Here is a 25,493-nt window from a genome sequence, read left to right on the forward strand (position 1 = left end):
TTTTAACATGTGTTCCTGATGCGGTGCCAGGTGCTTTAAATTAGCGAGCTGCACTAATTAAAAGTGCCCACATGTCGTGTATCAGCAACACAAGAGCACCTCCACAATGAGAAAATGGCAGCAGTACACTTTGAACTAAGGCACATCAAACGTGTTTTACTTCATAGATTCATAGATGTTAGGGTCGGAAGGGACCTCAATATATCATCGAGTCCGACCCCCTGCATAGGCAGGAAAGAGTGCTGGGTCTAGATGACCCCAGCTAGATGCTTATCTAACCTCTTCTTGAAGACCCCCAGGGTAGGGGAGAGCACCACCTCCCTTGGGAGCCCATTCAAGACCTTGGACACTAACTGTGAAGAAGTTCTTCTTAATGTCTAGTCTATATCTGCTCTCTGCTAGCTTGTGGACATTATTTCTTGTAACCCCCGGGGGCGCCTTGGTGAATAAAACCTCACCAATTCCCTTCTGTGCCCCCATGATGAACTTATAGGCAGCCACAAGGTCGCCTCTCAACCTTCTCTTGCGGAGGCTGAAAAGGTCCAGGTTCTCTAGTCTCTCCTCATAGGGCAAAAGCGCCTCCCTGCCATTTCCTCAGCGAAGAGGCGTACTGCGCCACTGATACACGTTAACATGTAGGGCTCCCAGAGCGTGTCAATTTATGTGCTCCAGCAGACTTGATTAATCAAATCTGCTCCAATGCACTGGATTTCCAGTGCATTGGAGCAGGCTCCCCACGTGTGTAAATGCCCTTCATGTCCAGGACTGTCCCATCTTGGCAAGGCTGAATAACAATGAATAATTCATGCCCACAACCCAACTGGGAACTTCTTTGTCTTAGTCCCCAGGGGATTTAAGAGGGTAGGCATTCTCAGATCATGCTTAATAGACCAACAGGATGAAATTATTAGAGCACTCCGCCCCAGGACCATTTTGTACCTTATCCAATAACTATTTAATGTAAAGTACACTTAAGAGAGGGTTCCACTCAAGTGGACAACAGAACTTCCACGTAGTCCTTGTTGATGTGCTCAAGCCCTGGCGAGAAGGGAAATTATGAACATATTTTTGTCCTTAGAATTTCCTACTAACATTCACTCTTGGCCAGCCTCTGGTTCAGCATGCTCAAGCAAGCTCTGGAAGCCTGTAAGGGGTTATAATGTAATGTAGAAAACCTGACCCAGGACTTGAGGGGGAAGGGAAGGGTTCAGTTACCTAAAAGCTGGGTGCTGTGGCTTTAAGACTTTTTTCTTTGTTTTTTTGATGCAAGCCCCCAATTACGAAGTCTCTATCATTTATATACAAGCACAGGAAGAAAACTAGAAAATGTTACTGTCTGGAGCTGCTAAATCATCCACAGTTTCATCATGGCAAAAGATCTATAATCACCCACTAGCAACCTCACAAAGGAAGTATGACAGGCTTCTTCCCAGTACATAAGGATTTATGATTTGCATTAAATTTTGTGAATGTGTGTGACATTAAAATGGGCTTCTATTTCTTGAGTCGTCAAATGGAGGTTACCGCCAGGCCCTATGACATGACAGATGTGAACATTTATCCACTAGTGTAAGAATAAATATACTTTCACAACTCAATATAAAAAATACTTCCATTTTGCATGCGAGTGAAAATGGGTGTACTGAAAACATTTCAGCTCCAGCAGACATATGTAAATATATCACACTATCCAACTACAGACTCTCCCAACCACACTGCAGGCTCTGGAAGAATAGTATTATTTGTTATGCCTCCAGATTTTGAACTGGAGTTCTCAAAAGAAAGATCACAAAGATCTTTTTATTAGCAGGGGTTTAGGTTGTAGCCATGTTGGTCTAAGGACATAGGCAGACAAGATTCCTTGGGTGAATTTGATATCTTTTATTAGACCAACCCAAATAGTTGGAGAAAAGTTATTAAGCAAGCTTTTGGGTTCAAAAACCCTTCATCAGGCTAAGGAAGTTTCAGCAGTTGCTGCGTGCTCTTCCTGGATGGAATGAAAAGTATTTTGCATTTCTTGTCATGGCACAGTCTGGATCCTTTTGGTGTGTTCTGGGCTTGAGAAAGTTGCAAAACCTGCCAACACATCTCCACCACCCCCACTATTACTATACCCCACAACAGAGCCATCAGCATCCCAGGATCTTACAGCTGCACCTCCAGAAATGTAATATATCTCATCTAATGCACCAAATGCCCTGATGGAAAATACGTAGGAGAGACCAAACAATAACTGCGCACCAGAATGAACGCACACCGGAAATCCATCAAAGACAGAAACACCCAATTACCGGTGGGGGCACATTTCTCACAGGAGGGCCACTCTCTCTCCAATCTCTCAGTCCTGATCCTCAAGGGAAACTTACACAACACTTCCCAGAGACAAGCCTATGAGCTCCATTTCATCAACCTCCTGGATACTAGAGATCATGGACTAAACATAGACATTGGATTTTTGATACATTACAATCTGCCTGGCAACTGCCTCCCCTGCCCAGCCCAGCCCCTGGCTTGTTTGCTTGTCATTCCATCCAGGAAGAGCACACACCAACTGTTGAAACTTCCTTAGCCTGACAAAGGGTTTTTGAACCCGAAAGTTTGCTTACTAACTTTTCTCCAACTATTTGGGTTGGTCTAATAAAAGATATCAAATTCACCCAAGGAACCTTGTCTTTTTATTAGCATGAATTTCATGTGGTTTAAAAATGATAATTTAATAATTGCATATGTTTTCATAAGCTGCACTTGCTAATTAAAGAAGAGAAACCAAATGGCAGAAAAACCTGCTTTTGTTCTAATATGCTAAGAAAGCTAAACATATATCTATGATGCTCTACAAATCATTAAAAATAAAGGAGCTCTTATCCCATGGAATTAGAGAGAATATCTGTTTGCCAAACCAATGCAAAGACATGGTACTTTTGTCTGTGATATTTTAGCTTCAGAAAGGAAGCTACAGAGAGTCATTTTAGTACAGGTCTGCCCAGGGTTTTGTAACCCATTCCCTCTCTGCAGATATAATTTGATTGATCTAATTAACTGGAAACTAGGAAAGCTTAAATTTTTATTAATTGCACTTTTGCTATATAAAGGAAACATAATCCCATTTCATATAAACATTTATATTTAACAGAGCCATAAAAAGGGTGTTGGTTCCTGTTTCATACCCCAATTATACTAACGCGAATAAAAAGGTATTTTATTGCATTTGATTCCTACCCTAATCTTAAGGCAACCAGAAAGGATGAAATGCCTCAACTGCTAAGAAATACCACCAAAATAATTCTGTACTAAATAAAATGTCAAGTATTTTCACTGTACTAAACGGCCTATTCATTAAATAGCAAAATTAAGGGGCCTCAATGAAGTGGCCATGAATGATTTAGGTGTATGTATAAAATAAATTTCCATTTAAATTAACAGTTGGGTTAACTTACCTGAGGTTTCAGTTTTGCCCATTGCTACATAAACTACAAAAACATTCTCCAGCAAGTACTGTCTGTGGTCCACAAGTCTTTGTTGGGCATTTTCTATTCTTACTCTTAAGCTCATTTCTAGAAGCATTGGATCATCAGACACAAAACAGCAACTCTGGAATGAGACACAGGAGTGAGACAGAGGAAGGGGAAAGAAGGGGAAGTTTCATAAAACAATTTGATTAGAAAAGAAATGCATTTAACTGGTGGCCTCAACCACTGCCTAGTGGACAAGCGTCCCCATCACAAAGGTGCCACTCAAATGGCAGTAATTAAAACCTTTGCTGAAATTCACAGTGCCCTGCGAACTCATCAATTTGAGAAAGTAAATGGCTCTGAAATGGGCACATTGTGGGAGGCAAAATGGGAAAGCTCTCTGTGTTACTGCCACTGTACAAACAGAAGACTTTAGACTCCAGTGCAAGTTCTCAGTTCACAAAGTAAAGAAATATTAAAATAATACTTAGAGAATTTTAGGGTTATAAAGACTGTGCCAAATGCAAATTAAACAGCAGCCTCAACTGGAAGGTCTCACCACAGGGACCATAAAACTATTTTCATAAATGAAAATCCTCCAGTTTAAATAAAGTGTGAGAGTGTTAATGCTAAGTCTGTTTAGAGTTAGTTTTAGAGTTAATGTTTTCAAGGTCTGTGCTTCTCTTCTCTATTTACCACTAACCGGGGTTATTTGAATAAAATGAAAAGTGTACAGCTCTTAATGGAAAGCACTACTGTTTGGATATGCATTATTTACACATTTCACACAAATAACGCTCAAACCAGATGATCCTGAGTGGGTGCAGGGGCTGGGGCAGATCAGCCTGTGCGGGGCCCCCTTAATACTGCACAGAGCCGTGGTACCCTCCCAAAAGGGGGCAGGAAATCTCTGTGCTTCTTCTGTGGCACAGGACTGAGCCACCAGCTCCAGGCGGGACCTGCAGGAGGGGCCGTGGCTGCTCCGCCCAGCTCCACAGGGCCTCCCAAAGCACAGAAACTGGGACGGTCACCCCAATTCACCATACCCTAGGGACAGCCCTGGCTCAAACTTTATTTGCTAATTTATCTAGTGGCCACTGCTACCACAGCCAGGCATTGCAACTACAAAGACAGACAAGATGTTATTTTCAGAAACAGAACCCAGCAATGAATAAAAGGAGACTGGACGGTCACCTTGCTGGGGTCACCTGACTCCCAGTTGTGTTTCCTGCCTTGTGCAGGGGGCTGGACCCAATGATCCCCCGAGGTCCCTTCCAGCCTCACAATTTATGAATCTATGAAAGACAACTAGTGCTAAACCAAATGTATCTTGCATCACACTACGAAGGTGACTCCTGGACACCGACAAGGTGCCTAGGGGAGTGAATTCCAAAGATGGACGGTCTCTCAGCCATAAAACAAAGAGTGTTCAGACTCAAAAAAAGTGACAGCAAGAGACCCCCGGGTTATCTTATCTGTCACAGTAAGGTATAAGGTGAGAAAGGCAGCGCTCAGAGAACTGGATTCCAGGCTACTCGTTTACCACTTCAGAGATCATCATTGGAAATTGCAAGCTATAGCAAACAGGAAGTGAGTGCAGACACTCAGACATGGGGTTTACTTGATCTTAGCAGCCCACACAACTCAAGCAGCTAGTAGCTACATTGGACACCCTATATAACTTCCAGGTGCACTTTGAGGGTAGCCGAATTAGAATACATTATGACAGTTAAGGCAGAGAGGCGAGAAAGGAGTCAATAACCATTGCAATGTGTGTACTAACAAAAAATAAGCGCAGTCTGTAAGGGAGCCAAATCCTCGAAAGGATGTCACTGAACTTACTTCCTGCATCAGCTTAGATACAAAACAGAATTCAGTAACAGATTTTAAAAATCCTTGAGATTTTCCCTAATCTTAAGGCAGTGGTTCTCAAGCTTTTTAGACTCAAGGCACCCTTCAGAAAATGTCAGCTTTTGGTTTCCACTATATTTTTACTACAGAAAAATAACATCACAATTTTTCTGTTGCAAAGAACCAAAAAAATGAAAATAGCTCAGAATGTTTTTAATGCTATTGACTGCTATTTGAAATCTCTCTGGCACCATGGTTGAAAATGACTGCAATAAGGAGTTAAAAAGCATCTCAGTGGAAGGTGCGACTTTAGCGATATCTCCCAGTATAAGACCAAGACCCAAACGTTGGAACTTTTGGGGTTTCTTGAACAAATAACTTTCCTCTTTAGTCATAGTATAGCATGAAAGGCCTGATCCAAAACCCACTGAAGACAGCATAAGCTTTCTAGATAGCAACTTCTTACAACTATTCTTTAGTTACTAGAGGTGGTCAAAAAACTGATGGGGAAAAAACTGCAGGGAAAATTTAATTAATTCAAAATATTTTGACAATGTGTTCATTATATTCAAGATGTTCAAAACCTGTGTTATCCTATTTTATCTTCATCTTATTTAAATACACTAATCACATTTTGTATCATACTGGTTCTTTTACTTTTAAGCAAGGATTTCAGATGGCATTTGTGCCAAAGTAGATGAATTTTTTTGCATAAAAACTCCGGACACAGTCCCTTTAAAATAGGACTAAAACAAAAGGTTGAAACATACCTTTAGCTGTTGGTACACACTGGTAGGCAATCTGCATTCAAGATGAACTTGTAAGAGACTGGCATTTGTGGTTTCTGCCTATTACAATAAGAAGAAAAGAATAAAAAAAATCTCCAGAAATTTGCTTCAATGGGTACAACCGTAGCGTATCTTTCATTAGGTCAATAAAACGGTTTCTACCACATTCCTATTTAAATTCCACGTCCCGTCCCGTCCCTCCCCTCACCCCGCCAATCTAGGCTTTTCAAAGCCAAACTTTTATTTTAAAAAATCCTAATACTTTTTTTCATTCATTTTTAAAAGCCACAAATCTCATCGTTGGCATTATCTAATTCTTGTGCAGCACACACACCAAACACTGCAGTACTGTAAGTCCTCAAAGTGAAAAATGGTTATAAATTAACATGAAATTGACTTCATTGATTTTTATCGTTCCTGCTGGGGGAAATGCAAAAGGCTAACAAGACACTGAAAAACAAGTACCATTTATTCAAAATTCTTTCCATTCCAATTCAATGTAATCCACTATAACAATATCAGAAAAGAGATTTTTTTTTTATCTTGATTATTTTTTAAAGTAACATAACATCTTGCTCAGCAAGGAACTATATCATTTTACTACTTATATTTTGCACATTATGCTATTATGTTATTAAACTTATTCATTTAAACAACAGCTAAGCAAGTATCCCTTACAAATTTGCCTCTTCCACTCAACTACTCCCACAAGAGTCCTTTTTATATTAGAGTACATCACCTATCCTTATTTTCCTGTACATTTTTCTTTTCTATTTGTACTTTAAATCAAGATTGCAGTAACGTTTCATGGATGCAAGCCTCAGGCCAAAACAAAGTAATGAAATACTACTGACATCATTTTCTGTTGTTTCACTTTTTTTTTTGTTGCTTTCAAATGAATTGTTTAAAAAGAGAACTGATTTTGCCACCTTGTAAAATGTTCACATAAGTAACAAAACAAGCTTTGCTTTCAAAGTTTATCAAACAAATTGTTTATGCTACCATATCTTAATTCTCAATGGAAATATCCCTAACAGGTAGCTCTGAGCTTCTCCTTACAAAGCTACCTGATTTTAGGGCCATATTTGGCACAAAATTCAATGTCTAACCTAATGAAATGTGAAACAAAGCAGGAGTGTAATCGAATGCATTTCAAGAAACTGACATATTTTGAAACAGAAAGAACATTTCCTTCAGAGTTCTGTATAAGAAGTGATGCATCAGATTACATATTTTAATTCCTGATCATTTTTTGCTACAGAAATCTCAAATACACTCTATTCCATTCCTTGCTCTGAGAAAAGCCAATACATTATTTAAAATCCTCAAACAATTAGGGAAAGAAAGATGTGCTTATTTTAACACAAAATAAGTTTAGCACAGACCCATTGTTTTTATAAAGGAGCTCTCATGATGGAACCTCACCAAAAAAAAAGAAAAAGTCAACTTTTTTTTTCATACTTAATTTCAATGATACACTATGCAAGAATTACTGCAGAATACCACCAGGGGGTGTTGTAACACCTCCAAAGGTTACTAATCAGATTATTATAATAGCCTCCTATTATGGCACAGTTCTCTTGAAAGATGCAACTCTCAACCAATTTACTTGGGGGGTTGTTTGTTTTTGGGTAAGTTTTGTTGTTATTGCTTTTTGAGTATCACCTACTTTTTGTTTGTTTATCCCAATTAAATTCTGAAAGGAAACACTTGGCTCCAAGACATACATTCTTAACAAAACCATCCATAGCTCTAACTTCCAATGGTGTTTTGAGACCAGAGGGCTGATATGTAAGATGTTTGCTCTAAAAAAAAACCTCATTAAAAATTAGATTTCCCTTCTGATCATTTCTTAAGAGAGCTATATGTTTTCCTCCAATCTAGTTTATGCATTCTTTTCCTTTGCTTAGTTATACTTGCTTTAATCAGCTTAAGACTCCTTCACTTCTTCTGAGATAAATAAGTCAACTACATGGAATGCTCTACCTACAGAAAGGCAAAAATTCCTCAAATTCCATGGAACTTCTTCCCTTGCTTGATTTGGAATTGCATCCACATGGGATGCTATTCCAAAATAAGGCTGGGCATGATTTTAACATGCTATAGCTACTCTGGCACCACTTTCTGTATGGACACTAATTCTTGAATAGATTGTTCCACGTAGGGAGTTTGTTTGGGTTTTTTAAAAAACAGATGCTACATAAAAAAAAGAAGAAAGAAAAGTATCCAAATACAGTTATGTCTTATGTTAATCTACTGTTCACAGTGATTTTTTATTTTTTGTTTACAACAGTGAGTTCAGAGAAGGAAGTATTTTCATTCCTTCTCATCTAAGGCAGACAACAGGAACATACGTTATGAAGTCTCATGCCTTATATAATCAGTTGGGTGCACACACCACAACATAGTAGAAAAACAAGTAATTTTATATCAGCAGAGCTGCTGTTCAGGGAGCAAACTGTCATCTTTTCTGATTGTGTAAGTATTCTGCTCTATGACAATGTAAATTGCTACTGAATATGATTCATAGCAGAATGTGGAAATATAAAGTGAATTGTTTGCTTATGAAGTAATAGGAACGAGGCAAAAACACAACATAAAGGAAAAAGTTAGAATGAGCATTACATAATGGGAATAAATTTAAGCCCTGTAACTCACTTCACCAATTAGCAAAGCTGCGGTGTTCTTTCTAGATTCTATTTGTATGTACATGTATACACACACCACACATATGTATATACATCTGTGCGCCAATGCATGCTTGCATTCACACACACACACACACACACACACACACGCGCACGAGCTGGTCAGAAAAACTGAGGAAACATTTTTTGTTTAAATCTGTTAATGTATTGACAATTATGTTTCTGGGGAGAGGGAGTTCTCTTCTTTTGATAAAATTCTGCTGGAAACCAGGCTGGTTTTCATTTGCCTGGCCACCATCATCAAACCCACTTAGTTCCCGCACAGCAGCCCATCTGGCAAGCCACTGGGGAAGCTAGACTTCCAGCCTCCCAGTTTCTTTCTAGCCTGCTTGGAGCCTTGAATTCCTAGTTTACAAGCTCTCAGGACATTCACAATTTGGTAACAATCTCCCAAACTTCTCCAATGCCTACATAGCTGGCTAAGAACAGCTAAACTCCCTTTGAGGCAGAATTTCTGGAATTTTTCATTTTTATTCCAAATCCTAATGAAAAAAATATTGAAATCTAGAAATCTTCTTCAAAATGGATTAGAATCTTCTCGCATCTTTAATGCACATCCACGCACCCCGTATAGTCTTTAATACTACAGGGCTACTATACATTTACATGTTCTGGACAATCTAAGCTTCTTATTCATTTAGAAAGTGATAGCTCAAACAAATGTCTTCTTCTCTCCAGTTCTGAACAGGATGCTGAACATATAGGCATACTACCGCAAGAGAAGGTAAAAACTGTCCTTTAAAGCAAGAAATGGGCTTGTTGGACAATAACAATCATTTCAAATAAATTCAAGACCCTCAATTTACCCCCAAAAATATTTTAATAGAAAGAAAAATGAGAAAAAGGAGGGAGAGGCAGGGCTGAAGGTAAGAACTACTCTCCAAAGGAAGGACAGAGCCAAAGGATCAGATTCATTACAAATGTTTAAATTGAGCTTTCCCTAGCACCAATGAGAGATATATAGGGACAGACTCCTTGACAGAAAGCATGAAATTAGACCTGATGCACTAGCAGATCCTTCCACCCTAAGAAGTCTGGTTTACTAGTTAGTACTAAGATACCATGACAGTTCAGTAAATTATTTTTATGTATCCAAATAGAAGCCTATTTTCAATGTATTGTTTAACAACAACAAATGCCGTTGTGGGGAGCTCGGGGGTCCCTCTTCAAAAGATGCAGGATTGCCCTTGCCATGGTGTCAAGTTAGGTCCTAATCCTGGAGTCACATTCACACAGGTCTGCACCCTGCTCCCCCCCGCCCTTTCTGAAGTTGGACACTCCTGCGAGTCAAACAAACACAGTGACATACAATATAATAAACCTCAGTTTCGTCCCTGAGCTTGGCTGCTCCTAGGGTCTCTCCCCAATATTACCACTGTCCTAAGTCCTTAGGTGCCAGTTCCTAAAGAGATGTTCTCCAATATGTTATCCCAGAGTAGCACTAACAACATGTACCTGTTACAGTGACTCAGAAGAATGTCACCAGCTTACTGCAAGGAGCTATCAGCAAAAGCTAACCTAAAAACTTGGTCATCGTCTTCAGCAACCAACATGCCCAGGGCTCACTTGTTTTTGTTATCACCTGCTCAACCAGTCAGTACATAACTTCAGAAGTCTCATGTTCCTGTTAGTACTTGTTCTCTGCTATATTATTTTTGCCATTGGTCCATGACTCACTGAGGACAGCATCCAGGAAGCAAAGAAAGCAGCACCAATTTCTACCCAAGGCATATGGTGAAAGTGATGGACAAGGCATTCCTCCCTGCTGTTCCACTCTTGCACCAACTAGCTCACTGGTGTTTTCAATGCGTTTGTGCAGCACCTCATGAATTTGATCTAGGTAGTCTCTATGTGCAGTATAAATATTAAACAATAATAAAGTATTGGGGATTGGAGCAAGGGATGCATCCAGAAGTTGCATAAACAGATGATCCAAATGAGATTTGCCACCTGTAGCAGCTTAATTGTGACTATACTCAACTACATGGACATAACCTCAGTCCATAATATTGGACATCGCCTCCCCTTCTAACTTCACAATGTCCAAACACTACTTGTCAATTCTGGACCAAATGTACTAGGTTTTAAGTGTTTTTGTTTAGAAATACTATAATTTGTTCATACTTATGTTTCAAGTAATGCAGTGAATGTATACCTATGCCTGTTTATATATAGATACACACATACAATTGCATACACAAAATCTGCACACTTTAATCAATGACACCTACTTCCACAATTTCTATTCCCCACACTGCAAGCATCAGATCAATAATTTCTGAGATTTTTTTTCCACTAATCTTGTGGTAGTTGAAGAGATTTCTATTGACTTCTACCACCTCTTGATCTAGTTTTTTAAATTATGTGATTTCAAAGAGCTCCTCTGGAGACCAGACCTATCTACAAAGCCAAATCAAATGCCAAAATGTGAGCATCTCTATCTAGAGCAGATGTTGCCAGCCTCCAACAGACATGTGAGGGGTCTTTACCTTTCTGTCCTTCTACCTGGCCAATACAGCTTCACTGAAATAAACTGGACTTGCCAACCAAACTACCCAGCAAAATTATGGTACGTGCGTTGCAGGCCAGCACTCCCACCAAGCTCACTCCACACATTCTATCTTCTAAACTAGAAGCAGGGAGAGGCCTTAGTACAATGCGGCATCAATAAGCGTTGCAAGATTTCCAACAGTTTAGAAAACTATGCCCCCTCCTGGGGTAACCATAACCACATATGGAGATCAGACTGACTTTATAACGGCTTACATAGATAAAAGCACCATTCTCCACTGGTAGTGATGTTGAATCTCTTGCACAGTAATCTCAAGCTCCTATTCTCTAGGGAAGTACAGCAGAGGAAAATATTCCTGATTACAAAGTAAGAAAGATGTCAAAACGCCTCTACAAAGGAGCACTGACAGTAATCAAAAGGAGGAGGTGGCGGAGGTGGAGAAAAGAACAAAATCTGCCTCTGAACTTCAGACAGTATGTGACACCAGCCAATTAGCACAAAGAGAAGCTCAACAGTAATAAAATGTCATACAAAGCATTCACCAGAACCCTACATCCCTCATAACAAATCACTGAGATTAAAGATACTTTCTCTTTACAAGGTTCAGAGAGAATAAAAGCTACAGAAAGAAAAAGAAGCAAAAAGGAAATTGCAAGCTACATCAGGAGTAAAAAAACCCAAACAATATATATGCACGAACACCAATAAAATTAGACCTGAAAAAGGAAAGAACATGTTTCCTCCACCCCCAAATGCAGGAAAGAGTCAAAATGAGATAACATGTGGACCTCCTATGTAGATCAAGTTTAAATGCCGGGTTAAATTCCATACAATTTAGAATATTTTAAAAGTTTTCCTTTATAAAAGCAAAAACAAATGTACAGCACTTAAACCATAAAAAGAAAAAATAGACCACCAAAACCGTACTCTTGACCCTCCCCCACACCCTTTTTTAAAAAGATGTTACGATGAGGGAAAAAAAAAAAACTTAAAAAAAAAATAAAAATTGAAGTTCATGTTTTCCCTTCCTATTATGAACCTCAAAAACTGAGATTCCCTCTCAGCCTTCAAGACTATTACAAAAATAAATAGCAAAGTAACAAAATACTAATAGAGAAAGTGGAGCATGGGAAAATGGAAATTGTGTTGAGGTTAAGTCCATATGGTAAACTAAGGATCCATGATGCTAGCACAAGCAGTGCTGCCATCTCTGTGCAGGCCAATCGATCAGCAGTCCCAACTGGCACTGCCACTCAGCACTGCTAATTAACTCAGCACAACCACCCTCCTCCTCAGATGCCTCTTTAGCATCTGTCCAGGGCAGAGTATGCTTAAGCATACTATCCTACAAACTGCCAGTTTATAATATTCCCTAGTTCAGACTGCTTAAAACTCTTGGTGCTCTTATTTTCTTTTGGGTATGAGCAGCCTTCTGGGTTGGGTTTTTTTGTTTAGTTTTGTTTTAAACATTCCTCAAATAAGGTGGGGTCTCCCAAAGGTCCTAGAAACCAAGAAAAACTAGAATTCACGTTCTTCATTTTTCTGGCTTTGAGATACTTATAATGCTTGGTTCCATCTGCTCAGCAAAAAAAAAAAAAAAATGGTGACAGTGAGAAGACCCATTTTATATGGGCACTGCGGGAGTTAGATGCATCCAGATGAGTTGAGTATTTACAAAGTCCTTTCTACTAAGTTCTTCTGGTACTGTTGATTGTTCAACATCTGCAGCGCTCCCCACCAGTCCAAGCATTATCCCCTGTATCTAGAACAGTGCAGCTACTGCAAGAGGAAACTATCCTTGTTCATGGACAGGACTTTCTTTCCTTCTGATAGCTCCAATGTATCAAGCACATGGATCCATTACATGTTGTGTGAGACAACTGATCAACCTGGCCCTTTAGTCCCGATTGTGTCGGATCATAACTCACAAATATTAATGCATGCGGATGAGGATTGCGAAGTACTTGTGGATTCAACAGCATAAAGCCATATACACCTCCCAAAGTCTGGCACTGTTGGATGTACAGCACGTCAAGGAATTCTGGATGGGAGACATCCGTGCTGCTGTTCTATACAGTTTAAAAATGGTGTCATCTTCATTGCCAGGTGGTTCTTGGGAATTTTAAGTGACTGAAGCTAGAATCAAAAACAAGGTTTCCAGGTGCCCTCCTCCAAAATTCCCACACAGCACTTTGACAGACATCCCACACTACTTGTTGGAAAGTAGGGCTGCTGCCCCCTCGTGTGTTCCAAGTTATGCCTGTGCGGGCCGGGAGCGATCCGGGCCCTTTTTCACACCGTGTGGGCTGTGGCCAGCAGCCCGGGCACGCTGGGTCGGAGAAAACAGGCGACACACTAGAATTAGGCACGGACGTGTAATGGTTGATTCAAGATTGTTTACTTACACCGAAGATGGTCGCGGTGTAGGCTGGACAGTTTCCCAGGCACAGCTCCGCTTAAATCCTCGTTTGAGGACTCAGACAATATTCGGATCTCTCCCACGGAGTTGTCGAGGCTCTGTGGATCCTTTTGCGCGCAGGGAAGAGGGATACGTCGAGGATTGCGCTCGGTGACGGGGAGAGGCTAGAGGCTGATCAGACCCCTGTTGCCTGCTTGAAACGCGCTGGGTCCGACAGGCTCCGCAGCGCATAGAGATCTTCACACAGTGTGAAGTCTCCTCCTCCTGGTGTTCGTGGAGTCCTCCAACTTGGGCGGAATCCACTCAAGCTTTTTATACGGCTAGCAAGCCAATCACTAGCCGCCACATGTGAATAATTTAACGCAAGCCAATAATGGGGCTCGAATTGTAATACAAATGGCAGGAACTCTTTGCAAAGTGCATTTCTGTGCTGCAAAGAAGAAATGCACACCGCAAAGAAAGCTACAAATTGGTGGGAAAATAATTCAGTGGTGCCAAAGCACACACAAAACAAAAATCACACCCTTGGGTTGTGACAATGCCCTGCTTAGTTTGAACCGACAAAATCAGGACAACTGAGTGCTAAACACTCCTTTGTTAGCAGGTATACCCGTGCTATTTGATCCCACTTTTTGGTCCCAACCTTACCCTGTTTGTTGTTCAAGGAAATAAGCAGGAAAAAAGACACAAACATTAAAAAGACGCATGATGCCTTTTTCTCCTTTTAAGTAATACTCTTCAGATAACCTTTAAACCTCTCCTATTTATATGGACTACAGAGGAAATTATTTGAAGCAAATTACCTTCTGCATATGCAATTTACAATTAATACACCACCATGACAGGGGAACAAATTGCCTCACTTATTGCAGATGCTCAAGAAAACAAACACCCCTCCCAACACTGCTTAGACTGCAAGGAAAAACAAAGCTGCTCATTTAATCCTAAACAAGAAGGTGCCCTCATACCATTTCCTGTTCCCCAGCCAGGACTCTTTAACTGGCTTTATCATTAGTGAATTCCACATTTGTTTGCTTGATCATTCACTCAAAGCATGTGCTGCATTTCCAGATCCACGCATCCATACATTTTTAAAGAATCCTTAGGGAATGCACCAGTACCTCCCAAATCTTAAATTCTTCCCCTACTTCAAACTCTTCTAAAAACATTAAACTGATCTTGGACTTTGATAGAACACTTTAAGCTGCCTCCACTGCTTCTAAGCCTTTAGATTTTTTTTTGAGTTTCAGACTCTCTCAAAAATACACACGCACTATGGAGGCCAACAAGGACAAGGGAGCAAGGTACAAGAAAATGGCAGACTCGGGAAAGGAAGCACAGTGGCCTGTGCTCCCTCACTAAAGCACAACACCTCAATCAGTGTACCTGAACTATGTCAAGTCCCACAGTTATGACCCCATAACCCTAGAATCATACCCACTAATTAAACTGAGAGTTGGAGGAGGTAGAAGGACTCTCCACAGCTGGAATGCTCCCACCCACATCACAAGATTTGAAAGCCTGGAAGAAAAAGTAACAAGCACAAGGAAAATACAGAGAAATTCACATTTTTAAACAAAAGACGGATTTAGGATTTTTTGTTTTGTCGTGTTTTCTTACCAAAGAGAGAAAAAAACCCAAACCAAATGAGATTCCCTCCTCTCCACTCAGCGCACACAGCTTTGATAGTTTAAAACAGGGGAGAAACTTTTATAAATAATTTCAACTGCCACGTTTCTTCTTCCTGCATCTCTTGACACTTCACAAACTGCTAGTCTACACTGCCTTTCCCTGCTCTCTCTCTCGGTTGATAAGAAAAGGATAATACTAACCAGAAAGAGGTTGTACTTATACTTCAACATCAAAGTGTTCACATTTGGATCTCTTCCAGAAGAGCTGTTCCACTTTCAATTCACCTTCTACCTATTGCATAACAACCTTCACATATAGATAAAACCATAGAGTGAAATACAATGATCCTGACCTTACAGGGCCTTGAACCTTACACCTATGCAAAGCAACAACACACTGGACGCAAAATGTTACCATGCTGAGACAGCACCATTACACCCCCATCTTGGACAGGTCCATTGCACTTGCAAATTGGTACAATAACTTTAAATCTGCCAGGGCCTCTTTTACATACCAGAAACAAAAGAAAAAGACACAAATACACATTTTGAGCTTTGTAGGTCCTCTTTAAATAATAATTCTAGGAAGCTTATATATAACCCAAAGCTGGGCCCCAAGGTAAAAACAGTTTATTCAAACTATAAACAAATGGGTACAATAGTATAAACAAAAAACTATTTTTAAGCGTAACACCTCTTCATTGTGATTTCTGTGATAATGGTATTAAAATGGACAATGAGAATAACTATTAAGAGGAACTAAGAGTAACCCAGTAAAATTTATCCTTGTTCAAAAGCAAAACACAGAATTTTAAACAAACACTTAGTATGTGCCAACTGAAGTTAATTTTTGAAGAAAATATGTCCTTGTTTATAACAGAAGAATTTTTAATGCATTACATTTACTTGTATAGTGGTTTTTCAAAGCAAATGGCTTGATGATTCATGTATCTATCTGGTAAACTCTGTATGTAACCTAGTACTAGACCAGTTCCAATTACTGCAGTTTGCAATTTAACTCCTACAAGTTGCTGCTCCTCAGATACCTCATATACCTCTATACCTCAATTATCTGAAAACTAAAAAAAGTTAATCCCTTTATTTCTAAGTTTGATAATGTTTTTATTTAAAATTCATACTGTACCAGGGTTTGTGAAATCTGGATATTCTGGATATGTGGAATGAGTAAAAAAGCATTTGATAGCTGTCCTCTAGATTCTTCTGGAGAAGTTTTCAAGGTTCCCATTCCACACACCTGTTATAAAACAGTCCATTGTACCAAAAGCTGATAGTTAGGAAATTACTTCAGGCATAAAAACTTTGATTTACTAACAGTACTTCAAGAAACCAAATAGCTTTTGACAATTATGTGAAAAAGCTGCAGTAAAAAAAAATAAGAGCTCCCCAAATTAGAAAGTAACTATAACTCTATACATAAAAGGCACTTTTCTGTAGTTACTCACTCAAACACTCTGTGTCTATAATGGAAGGGCAACCACTAAAATAGCATGTGAACATCCTCACAGGTTTAAAAAACTGAATACCAAGCTCCATCCCTGTTTTTGAGCCAATTATGAGACAGTACATGGGAAGCTGGTAATGATTCTTGCAAAACGTAATCACAGTATCAGACATCTCTACCCAACTTTTCTGTCAAAAAGAATGCTTGTGAAGACAACACATTTCAGGCATCATTTACAATTAAGCAGCATAACATGAAAATAAATTTAAAAAAAAAGCATGCGACTTAAATACATTTTGTAAGCTTCACTGTTCCCAGATCATTAAAAAGCGTGGGGTGGAGAATGAGTGATGTCACACTTTTACCACCACTTTATGTTGAGCATAGTTTTCTGTAACATTGTTAGTAGGGAGAAGCGCACTGGATGTGATGGTTGTAGCTTCACAGTACAGTAAAATGCATGATTTTTTTTTTTAGACCTCAGATAACTGCAGGATGAAATTAAAACATGAGGAGATGTTACAATGGTAAGATGTGAATTTTTTCCACACTTAATGATAACCCACAGCCACTACCATGGGGGGGGGGAGGGGGGGGGTTAAAGATGATTTTACTGTTTGGACCTGCATGAGATATTTTAGTCCCCTGCATTCATTCAACTTTTACATTGGCAGAGACAGAAAAAACCAGTAACTCCAACACCACCTACGTAAGTGGAGAAACAAAAATATTTACACCTTTCAGCAATGTCATAGGTAAGTCAGGAGGGTCATCAGACTCTTGTAAAATCAAGTTCAGAAAATAATTTTCAGTGGCTTATATTTCTTTCCTTCTACTATTGTTTTCTGTTTTACTTTGCTTAACTGATGCACAGAGAAATCTTAAATATTTTTTAAGTTGAAAAAAAATGTACTTACTCTCCTGTAAATGGAAAACACGATGGGTTTTACAAAAAGTTGTGTGTTCTCCTCATAGCTGATATTAAAGACAAAGTTTCAGCTCAAAAGGGACATATTTTCTTTCTCTGTCTTAAAAGTTAAATTTAGCAAATCTAAACTACACCCCTCTCTGAGACAGGCCGAATTAACTATATGTACTCACTGAAATGTATGTATATGCAAGACAAAATTATTATATACGTTTAATGTCCTTTACGTTGTCTCAGAACTTCATAATTCCTCTTGATACACAGGGGTTAGGCCTAGTCTAGAAACTGTGACTGTGATGGTAAAAACAAAGTACTTACTTTATTAGATTTAAAGACGGAGGTCATAAAAAAAAAAAGATTCGAACTGATGAAATCCTCCTAATACTAGTATGTTACTAACTTCAGTGGAGATACAACCACAGATAGTTTAATAAGTTTGGCTGCACTGGCAATTCAAATAGGTAGTGATTATACAGAACACTTTTCCTTCACATGTCCACAAAAGATGCTAGCAATGAATAAATGAGAAGGACCTGACCCAAAAAGCAGGAAAATAAGTCACCAGAGAACAGCTTGCTCCTTGCTTTCCTAAGACAGTGGTCTTCACCATACATGGGATCAGGCTCCAATAGCTGCCAGAACACTAGCTTCATATGTAACTAGATTGTAATCGACCTACATCTAATTTTTTAACTATTTTCTCCCCCTAAAGCAGTGTCATAGTAAGGAAGTGGCATAGTGAAGACAAGATTTAAACTGGCGTTATTTTTAAATCAGGAAGAAACTGAATTTTAAAATGATACAAATTAATAAATGTAAAGGAAAAACTTCAGGCATATAACCTGTTTAAAATAAAACAACTTACTAAAGATGTGGTGAGGTCCCCTAGTAAACAGAGTATCAAGAGGCTTCAGTTCATGAATTATGACTTTCTCTTTAGCTTTAAAAGAACCCCAAAACTGCCAAGTCTTACTACCTCCCATCCTGTGTGACACCACAGAACTTATACATCAAAAAACCTCAGTGCAACTTGAAATATATTTATCCTGTTCCAGAAGGCTGTTTCCTAAATACTTTTCATACGTGTACCCCCCACCCCAACTGTGGTTGCATCCCATAGCATGGAACCAACTATTAGTGGTAGGCCAAGCATACAGACCACAATCCTGTAAGCACTTATGCTCCTGCGTAATTTTACTGTTATGAGCGGTTTCATTAAGTATGTGTGTTTGCAAGGCCAAGGCCTTAGGGGGGGGGCTCATAAATGGAAAATAGGACAGCTTTATCCCTTACCTGATGTACATCAGGAATTCAACACATTATCTAAGCTCAGTGGTGGAATTAGGAAAAGAAGTGGGGCACCAGTCCCAGGCACCAACTAGGAGGGGGTCCCAGAATCCTCCTTCTCATTCCCCCCACACCCCGTAACAGCCCTGCTTGGTCACAGGAGCCAGGTAGGACAGTGCTGCACCAAGCAGTGTATCTGGGGCATGGCAGGGGGAGAAGAGGGTTGAGTGGAGCAAACTGAATGGTGCCCCCTGACCTGGGAGCCTTTTCTAGAGTAGGCACAGCCCTGCAACAAATACAGGTTTCCCTCGCTTTATGTGGGCTCTGTATGTGCAAATTCGCTCTTATGTGAGGACCCTTTTTATACCAAAAATTCATTATATGCGAGGTAAATTCACCCTTATGCGATCGGTGTGGTGGAAGCCCACAGTCAGCTGCTTTGTGCGGTGCATTGTGGGAGTGACAAGCGCCAAACTATAGACTCCTGTATGGATCTGTGCTCCTAGCTCATTGTCTACAACATGTGTTTCTGTAGTTACCATCCCCATTATGATAGTGCCTTGTGCTTGTGTATACTGTCAGCTGTTGGTGAGTACCAAAATTGTCTTGTAAAAGTAGTAGAAATGGACCTGGGCGTCAGTATAGTCAAGGTCTTGGAACATTCCTATTTGTTACATTGTAAAGTGGGCTCCCTTCATGAAAATTCAAGTTATGTATCATTTTCCAGGAATGCATGAACAGCAGCGTTTCCCAACCGGTTTGCCACAGCACACTCATGTGCCGTCAGGCACACCCAGGTGTGCCATAGCATTTTGGGCTGGAGCCACGCCTCCCCACCGCTGGGGACAGACAGACAGGGAGCATGGCTTCAGCCCCAAATGCCATCCAGCTGGCCACACACCACCCCTCCCTGTTGATGTCCGGCTGGCTGCATGCCTCCTCTACCCCTCGCTCCACTTCCAGTGTGCTGCAATGCTTTTTTATTTAGGTAAGTGTGCCATGGGGCGAAAAAGTTTGGGAAACGCTGACGTACAGCATAAAGCGAGGGAAACGTGTGTGTGTGTGTGTGTGTGTGTGTGTGTGTGTGTGTGTGTAAAATCGGGAGGGAAGAGAAAATAGCAGCACCAGGGTCAGCTCCCAAGGAGCTCAGCTACAGGGCTGCTGCCACCTGAGCAGAACTGATGCAGAGGCAGCAGCAGCCTGGAAAGGTAAGCCTACCCTTGCACTCACTCATGCCCTCCCTAAAGCCAAAGTGGTTGGCAGACCCCCATGCATCACCTCCTTCTGCCTCAGGAGATCCATGAGCTCACTATGCCTCTATTGAGCCTGGTTTTAGATTATGTTTCAACTGTGGTCCAACAATAAATGCAGTCAATCTAAAAATAAGTGTACCTGATATGAAAGTACTCCATGAGACGAGGTATTAATAAATAATGAACTTTCAATACTGCCTTCTTCTGTTGGCAGAAAGAGGACTTTGAAAGAAATTTTTCCCATTGCTGGAATCACCTAAAGAGACAACAAAGAAGCCCACTGCTCAATGGAGCCAACTGTAACCCTTTCTCTTACCATCTAATATTAGGCATTTCTAAATATGAACCTTTCAGTATTAAGCCTGAAGTTTCCAGACTAGGCTAGAACCAAATAAACCTGTTCACAGAATATTCTAAAAGCTTGTCCACACACTCAGTATTTCTTTGGCCTAGCAATAAACTATCTACATTTAGGCACATACTATGAAGTGAACCAATATATGAGATAATCAAATATTAAGGTTGGGTAAACATTTCTACAACCAAGTATGAGCCTAAGCCAAAAATACAAGTTAATGGTTGGAAAATACTAATTCTTCCATTTTGCTAGAGGCCAAACTCAAATTTGCTTGTTGAAGCACTCATTCATGCCTACTCAAAAAGTCTTAAAAGGAATTGAAAAAAACTGCATAAATGGAAATGAAAAAACCTCCATTAAAATAGGATTGTATCCGAGTCTTGTCAAATACTGTGCAATGCGGTGCATGTTTAATACTCTTTAGATGCAGTTACATTTAACAAAAAGAATTTAGATAATATAAAAATATTTTACTGCAATTTTCCTTCATGAGGAATACGCAAAAGTATACTCAGGAGGCCGAGAATCAAAGAGACTATAAACACTAACAAATCTTTGAATTCTGTGGCAAACACAGTGGAGTGGGATTTAATAATCCAACTTTACATTATAGAATTCTTACCCTCCTGAGCCACCATAAAATTAGTTTCTCAATGTAAGGTTTAAACTTTTCCCTTTCCCTTTCTTGGTATGAATGAAACAAAAACACAGGCTAGCAAACAGAAAAAAATGAGTTACAGATAGCAAGTAAAAGCATGAAGGAGCACAAAATGAAAACTTTAGCCCAAGGAAAGCATGAAACTTTGGCGTTCTGCCACTACATAGTTTCCAAAAGTACATCAACACTCACCCTGCTATGAACAGGAGACACGTGAAATTGTCTAGTAGCTGTAAACACTGAATTCACTACAATTTCTCTATCCCTACTAGGGTTGTAAGCGTATAGCATTTTAGCTCTGGGCAGCCCCAATAACCTATGGAAAAAATTAAAAAGGACACAGAAAGCATTATTGATTTTATAAACACTGGTATCTTGCAAAAAACAAAGAAACTACATGCTGTTAAAACCACTTTGATTCAACATATTACCACTAAAGCTAATCCAGCCCATTAATTTTTCTGCTTTAAAATATTAAGTAAAATAGACATTGTTGATATAGCTGTATTACACATTTCAAAATTGCTTAGATTAACAAGTTTGTAAGAAACACACAGAACATGGTAACTTAAAAAAAAATACTGGGTATGTATTTTTGCATAAATTGTAAATTAAATTTAAATAAGCAAAACTTTGGTTGGTCATATGAAACAATTCTCCTGTGGCTTTTATTTTTTACAATAAGTTTTTAAAACTGCTTCCTATGCAGACTTTCTGTGCCTCTTTTGGAACATTCCTTTAATTCACAAGGTTTATGATTTTTGGGTTTTTGTTTGTTTGTTTGTTTAACTGATGGCATAAAGGGAGCTACTCATTTTTAAAAGGCTTTCCCTAAGACAAAAACTTGAGAAGCACAGAAACCCTTAACTATGGGGTCCAGAAGTACATAAACATTATTTCTGACAGTGATTTTTTTTATTTTTAAGTATTCGGTCTATTCTCATAAAAATCCCACTCCACGATCTACAGAGACAATTTACCATAAAGCAACCATCGAGTGGTAGAAACCAGTTTGGTATAGCTACAGGGTCATCCATAAATGCTGTTTACTCACTGTTAACCCATGATCATCTGTTTCCCACATATGGTCAACCCAATCCTTTGTAATATGTTTCCCCCATACTGACTCCCAAGCATTTTCATGTGACTCTCACCAATCAATATTTCTTTAAACCAAGAAACTTGCTGCAGTCCCTATGGTAAGTCATATTTCTGGTGACAAAGATTTAGAAGCTATACAAGCAAAATACCAACATGTCCTTGTCTGTACCAAACTCTCTTCTGAGGTTTTCTTTTGTTAGCAACAGCATTGGCATGTGGGTGCAACGGCAATCACGGGAATACTAATGTTATCGGAATTGGCCACCATGTTATGCAGACTTGCTCAGTCATCTTGCTAGGGAGCTGTGGCTCAAGGATGGTGGATAAGGATGATGACTACATAGAAGTCAGAGACTGGACACAGGTGATCCCAAATGGACAGTGTGTGTGGGGACGGAGGGAGGGGGAGTCATCATGATGGTTTTCTTCCTTTGAGACCCCTCTTATAGGTTTTCCCTGGAAAGGAATGATCTGAGCCATATTCTTTTATCCCAAAATGTGCCTCAGTATGGCAACCCTGGCATTAATTCTTTATTAAAAGAACAAGATACTCACTGCATTCCAAAATGCAAAACTGATGGGTGGAAATGCAAGGCCTTCCCATTAGGTGGCATCTTTGCTGAGAAGCTGAAAAAGAACAGGCATGATGAATACTTTGCTAATAGGGTCTCCCAACTGTGTATCCAAATCATGCTATCATCCCGCATTTCTATTCAGCCATGCCCCTCATCATTTCATAAGAAAAAAATATGGTAGACTATGCCAGAAATCACTAAAAGTGCAATTATTATGCAAGCTAAAATGTTCTTACACGCACAAGAGAATTTAGACAAAGTCATCACAGAAACTGCACCACATCTTTTGTATTGTCCAGTTATTTCCAGTAGTAAATCCTAGGCTTACAGATATTGCTTTATTAGCCCTTTTCCAACAGATATGGCGACAAAATAAAGGTGTGACATGTTTCAGTTGTCACTTTGCCTTTCTTGGCCCCCCAAAAAACTTACAAAAATATTCTTATGGGATCTTGCACTTTTAAAGCAGATCTAACTTGTCTCTATGCAAGCTGGAATTCCATGGCAGACAAAAATCCCACTGCTATCATTCTATTACCATTCTGCTTTTCATCTTACAAATATGGTGGCAAAATAAGGTATGGACTCCATAGTCTTGTATACGTCCAGTGCTAACTATGACTTTTGAAAACATCTTCTGTGTAGACACAACCTTTGTCTCAGGTAACTGGAGATCGGTTCTAGAGGTACAAGGCAAGCGATGCTTGCCACAGAACGCTCCTTGAAGAAGTGTAGAAGCAAAACTTTTGATGAAAGCTAAGGAAAAAAAACCTGAACAGGCACTGGGAAATATGCATTTTCACTTGTGGAAGTTTTGAAAGAGAATAGAATCAAAGACAGGAATGTAGAGATGATATCTTTGTCACCACCATCAATATTTATTTTGCATGCCCCAGTAGTGCACACAGTTACCGTTCAGAATCAGGAACTCACTGTATTAGCTGTTTTCACAGCAACAAGCATCTCCCCTGTGCTTTGTATCTCAGAACCGGTTCTCTAACTGTGTGATATAGGAGCTATATCTCATCAAGGATGTTTTAAAAAACATAGCACTGGGTCTATACTGATTACAAACACAGCTCTGAAGTCCACATCTGATTTTTTACCACCAGACTGGTTAGATGCAAAACACTTACAACTGGGGTCAAACAAGTTTCCTGGTAATAAGATGACAGTGTTGCATAGGTGTGCTAGGTCTACATTTTCATGGTTTGCAAAGTTTGATATTTGTTTTAAAAGAAACAGCTCTGCTCAGCCGCTGTTCAGCTAACTGTTGTTCAGGCAGAGTGCCCCTGAAGCAAAGATATTGTCCTAAATCAGCTCCAAGGTGGGATTCCATGGTGCATAGCTGAAAAAAAACACTGGCTCCCTATTTAATAATAATGCATTTTTAAAATGTTATTCAATACGTTTTATGTCTTAAAATGCTGTTATTCCTTTCTGCAACAAACAACACTCCATGCCTATATGGAGAACTATCAACAAAACTGTTATGAGAACTCACAACATATACAACACAATTCAATGAAAGATAGCTTTGTACTATAACTCTTCCCACCCCTTATTTTTTTAAGGCCATTTTTGATTATCATACAAATACAGCAAAACAAAGCATCTCATCCACTCAGGCAGTGGTGGGTGTATGGCTGTCAAATCTTGAACTCCATACATGGCTCTATTCAGTCCCTACACTTCTGCAGCTGTTGCAGAGTCACCATCCCCTCCCTCGTGGATGTTTAAAAGCTCCAGCAGATTTTTTTTTGATAAAAAAGGAAAATGTGCTAGGCATTCTTGGCCCCTATTTTCTAAGGGAATGGACTAGAAGATAGCACCAGGTTTAGGCAACTTCCTGATTTTCGCCTAAAGAATTCTGGGGAGAATTCCTTGGGAGAATTACTTGGGAGAAGATTTTCCTTGTGGGGTACCTGGACGCAAAGTGCCACCGTATAGCCGCTGAAAGATTGCCACAGGGCAAACTGTAACTGAAAGAATACAATTTGCATCACAATTAACTATTAATTCATACAGATACGCTAAGCTATCACTTAGTCAAATATCTAAAGGCAACTGCCAAGAGTACAGCTCCTGAGAAAGACTGAAGGAGGGGGAAGAAAATTCATTGGGGTTGGGGGGGGGGGGGTTGTTGGTTTTTTTTAAAGGGGGGGGAAATCATCATGACAAAACTATTCTAGCAATACTGTAAGGCCTACCTACAATGAAAAGGGAAAGAGTATTTCTAAGTGTTTGAAGTGTTATTCTCCACTACTTTTCAGTCCATTTTCTTTTTCAAAGTCTGTTGGAAGCTGCAAAGGCTCATCTCATGTCTATTTTTGAGATAGCATATGCATCCCAGGTCCTCAAACATATGCCAATACATACCCTCTAATCTCTGCAAGGGCTTTGGCATGGAAGTACATGTCGTATCAATCCGTTTTGAGATGTGATATTAAAAAGTTAGATTTGACATTTTTAAGGATTACAGATTTTTTTTCTCTCTTTTAAAGAGCTTC

The 25,493-nt window shown here is 39.6% G+C and overlaps 1 protein-coding gene across 8 annotated transcripts in view; it reads right to left on the reverse strand.

Annotated features, from left to right (window-relative positions):
- TMEM131L (transmembrane 131 like) overlaps positions 1 to 25,493 on the reverse strand; it is a 125,343-nt gene that overhangs the window by 49,082 nt on the left and 50,768 nt on the right. For 7 of the 8 annotated variants that reach the window (XM_019481472.2, XM_019481473.2, XM_059721950.1 and 4 more), the window contains 6 exons: positions 22,964 to 23,035; positions 21,500 to 21,623; positions 20,431 to 20,547; positions 16,506 to 16,616; positions 6,074 to 6,151; positions 3,438 to 3,591 (listed from right to left, as the gene is read on the reverse strand). In XM_019481472.2, coding sequence (XP_019337017.1) covers positions 3,438 to 3,591; positions 6,074 to 6,151; positions 16,506 to 16,616; positions 20,431 to 20,547; positions 21,500 to 21,623; positions 22,964 to 23,035 — 656 coding nt within the window. The remainder of the gene's footprint in view (positions 1 to 3,437; positions 3,592 to 6,073; positions 6,152 to 16,505; positions 16,617 to 20,430; positions 20,548 to 21,499; positions 21,624 to 22,963; positions 23,036 to 25,493) is intronic. The other variant, XM_019481474.2, reaches the window with a different exon arrangement.

The sequence above is a fragment of the Alligator mississippiensis genome, chromosome 2 (genome assembly GCF_030867095.1).
Source record: "Alligator mississippiensis isolate rAllMis1 chromosome 2, rAllMis1, whole genome shotgun sequence".
NCBI classification, from domain to species: Eukaryota; Metazoa; Chordata; order Crocodylia; family Alligatoridae; genus Alligator; species Alligator mississippiensis.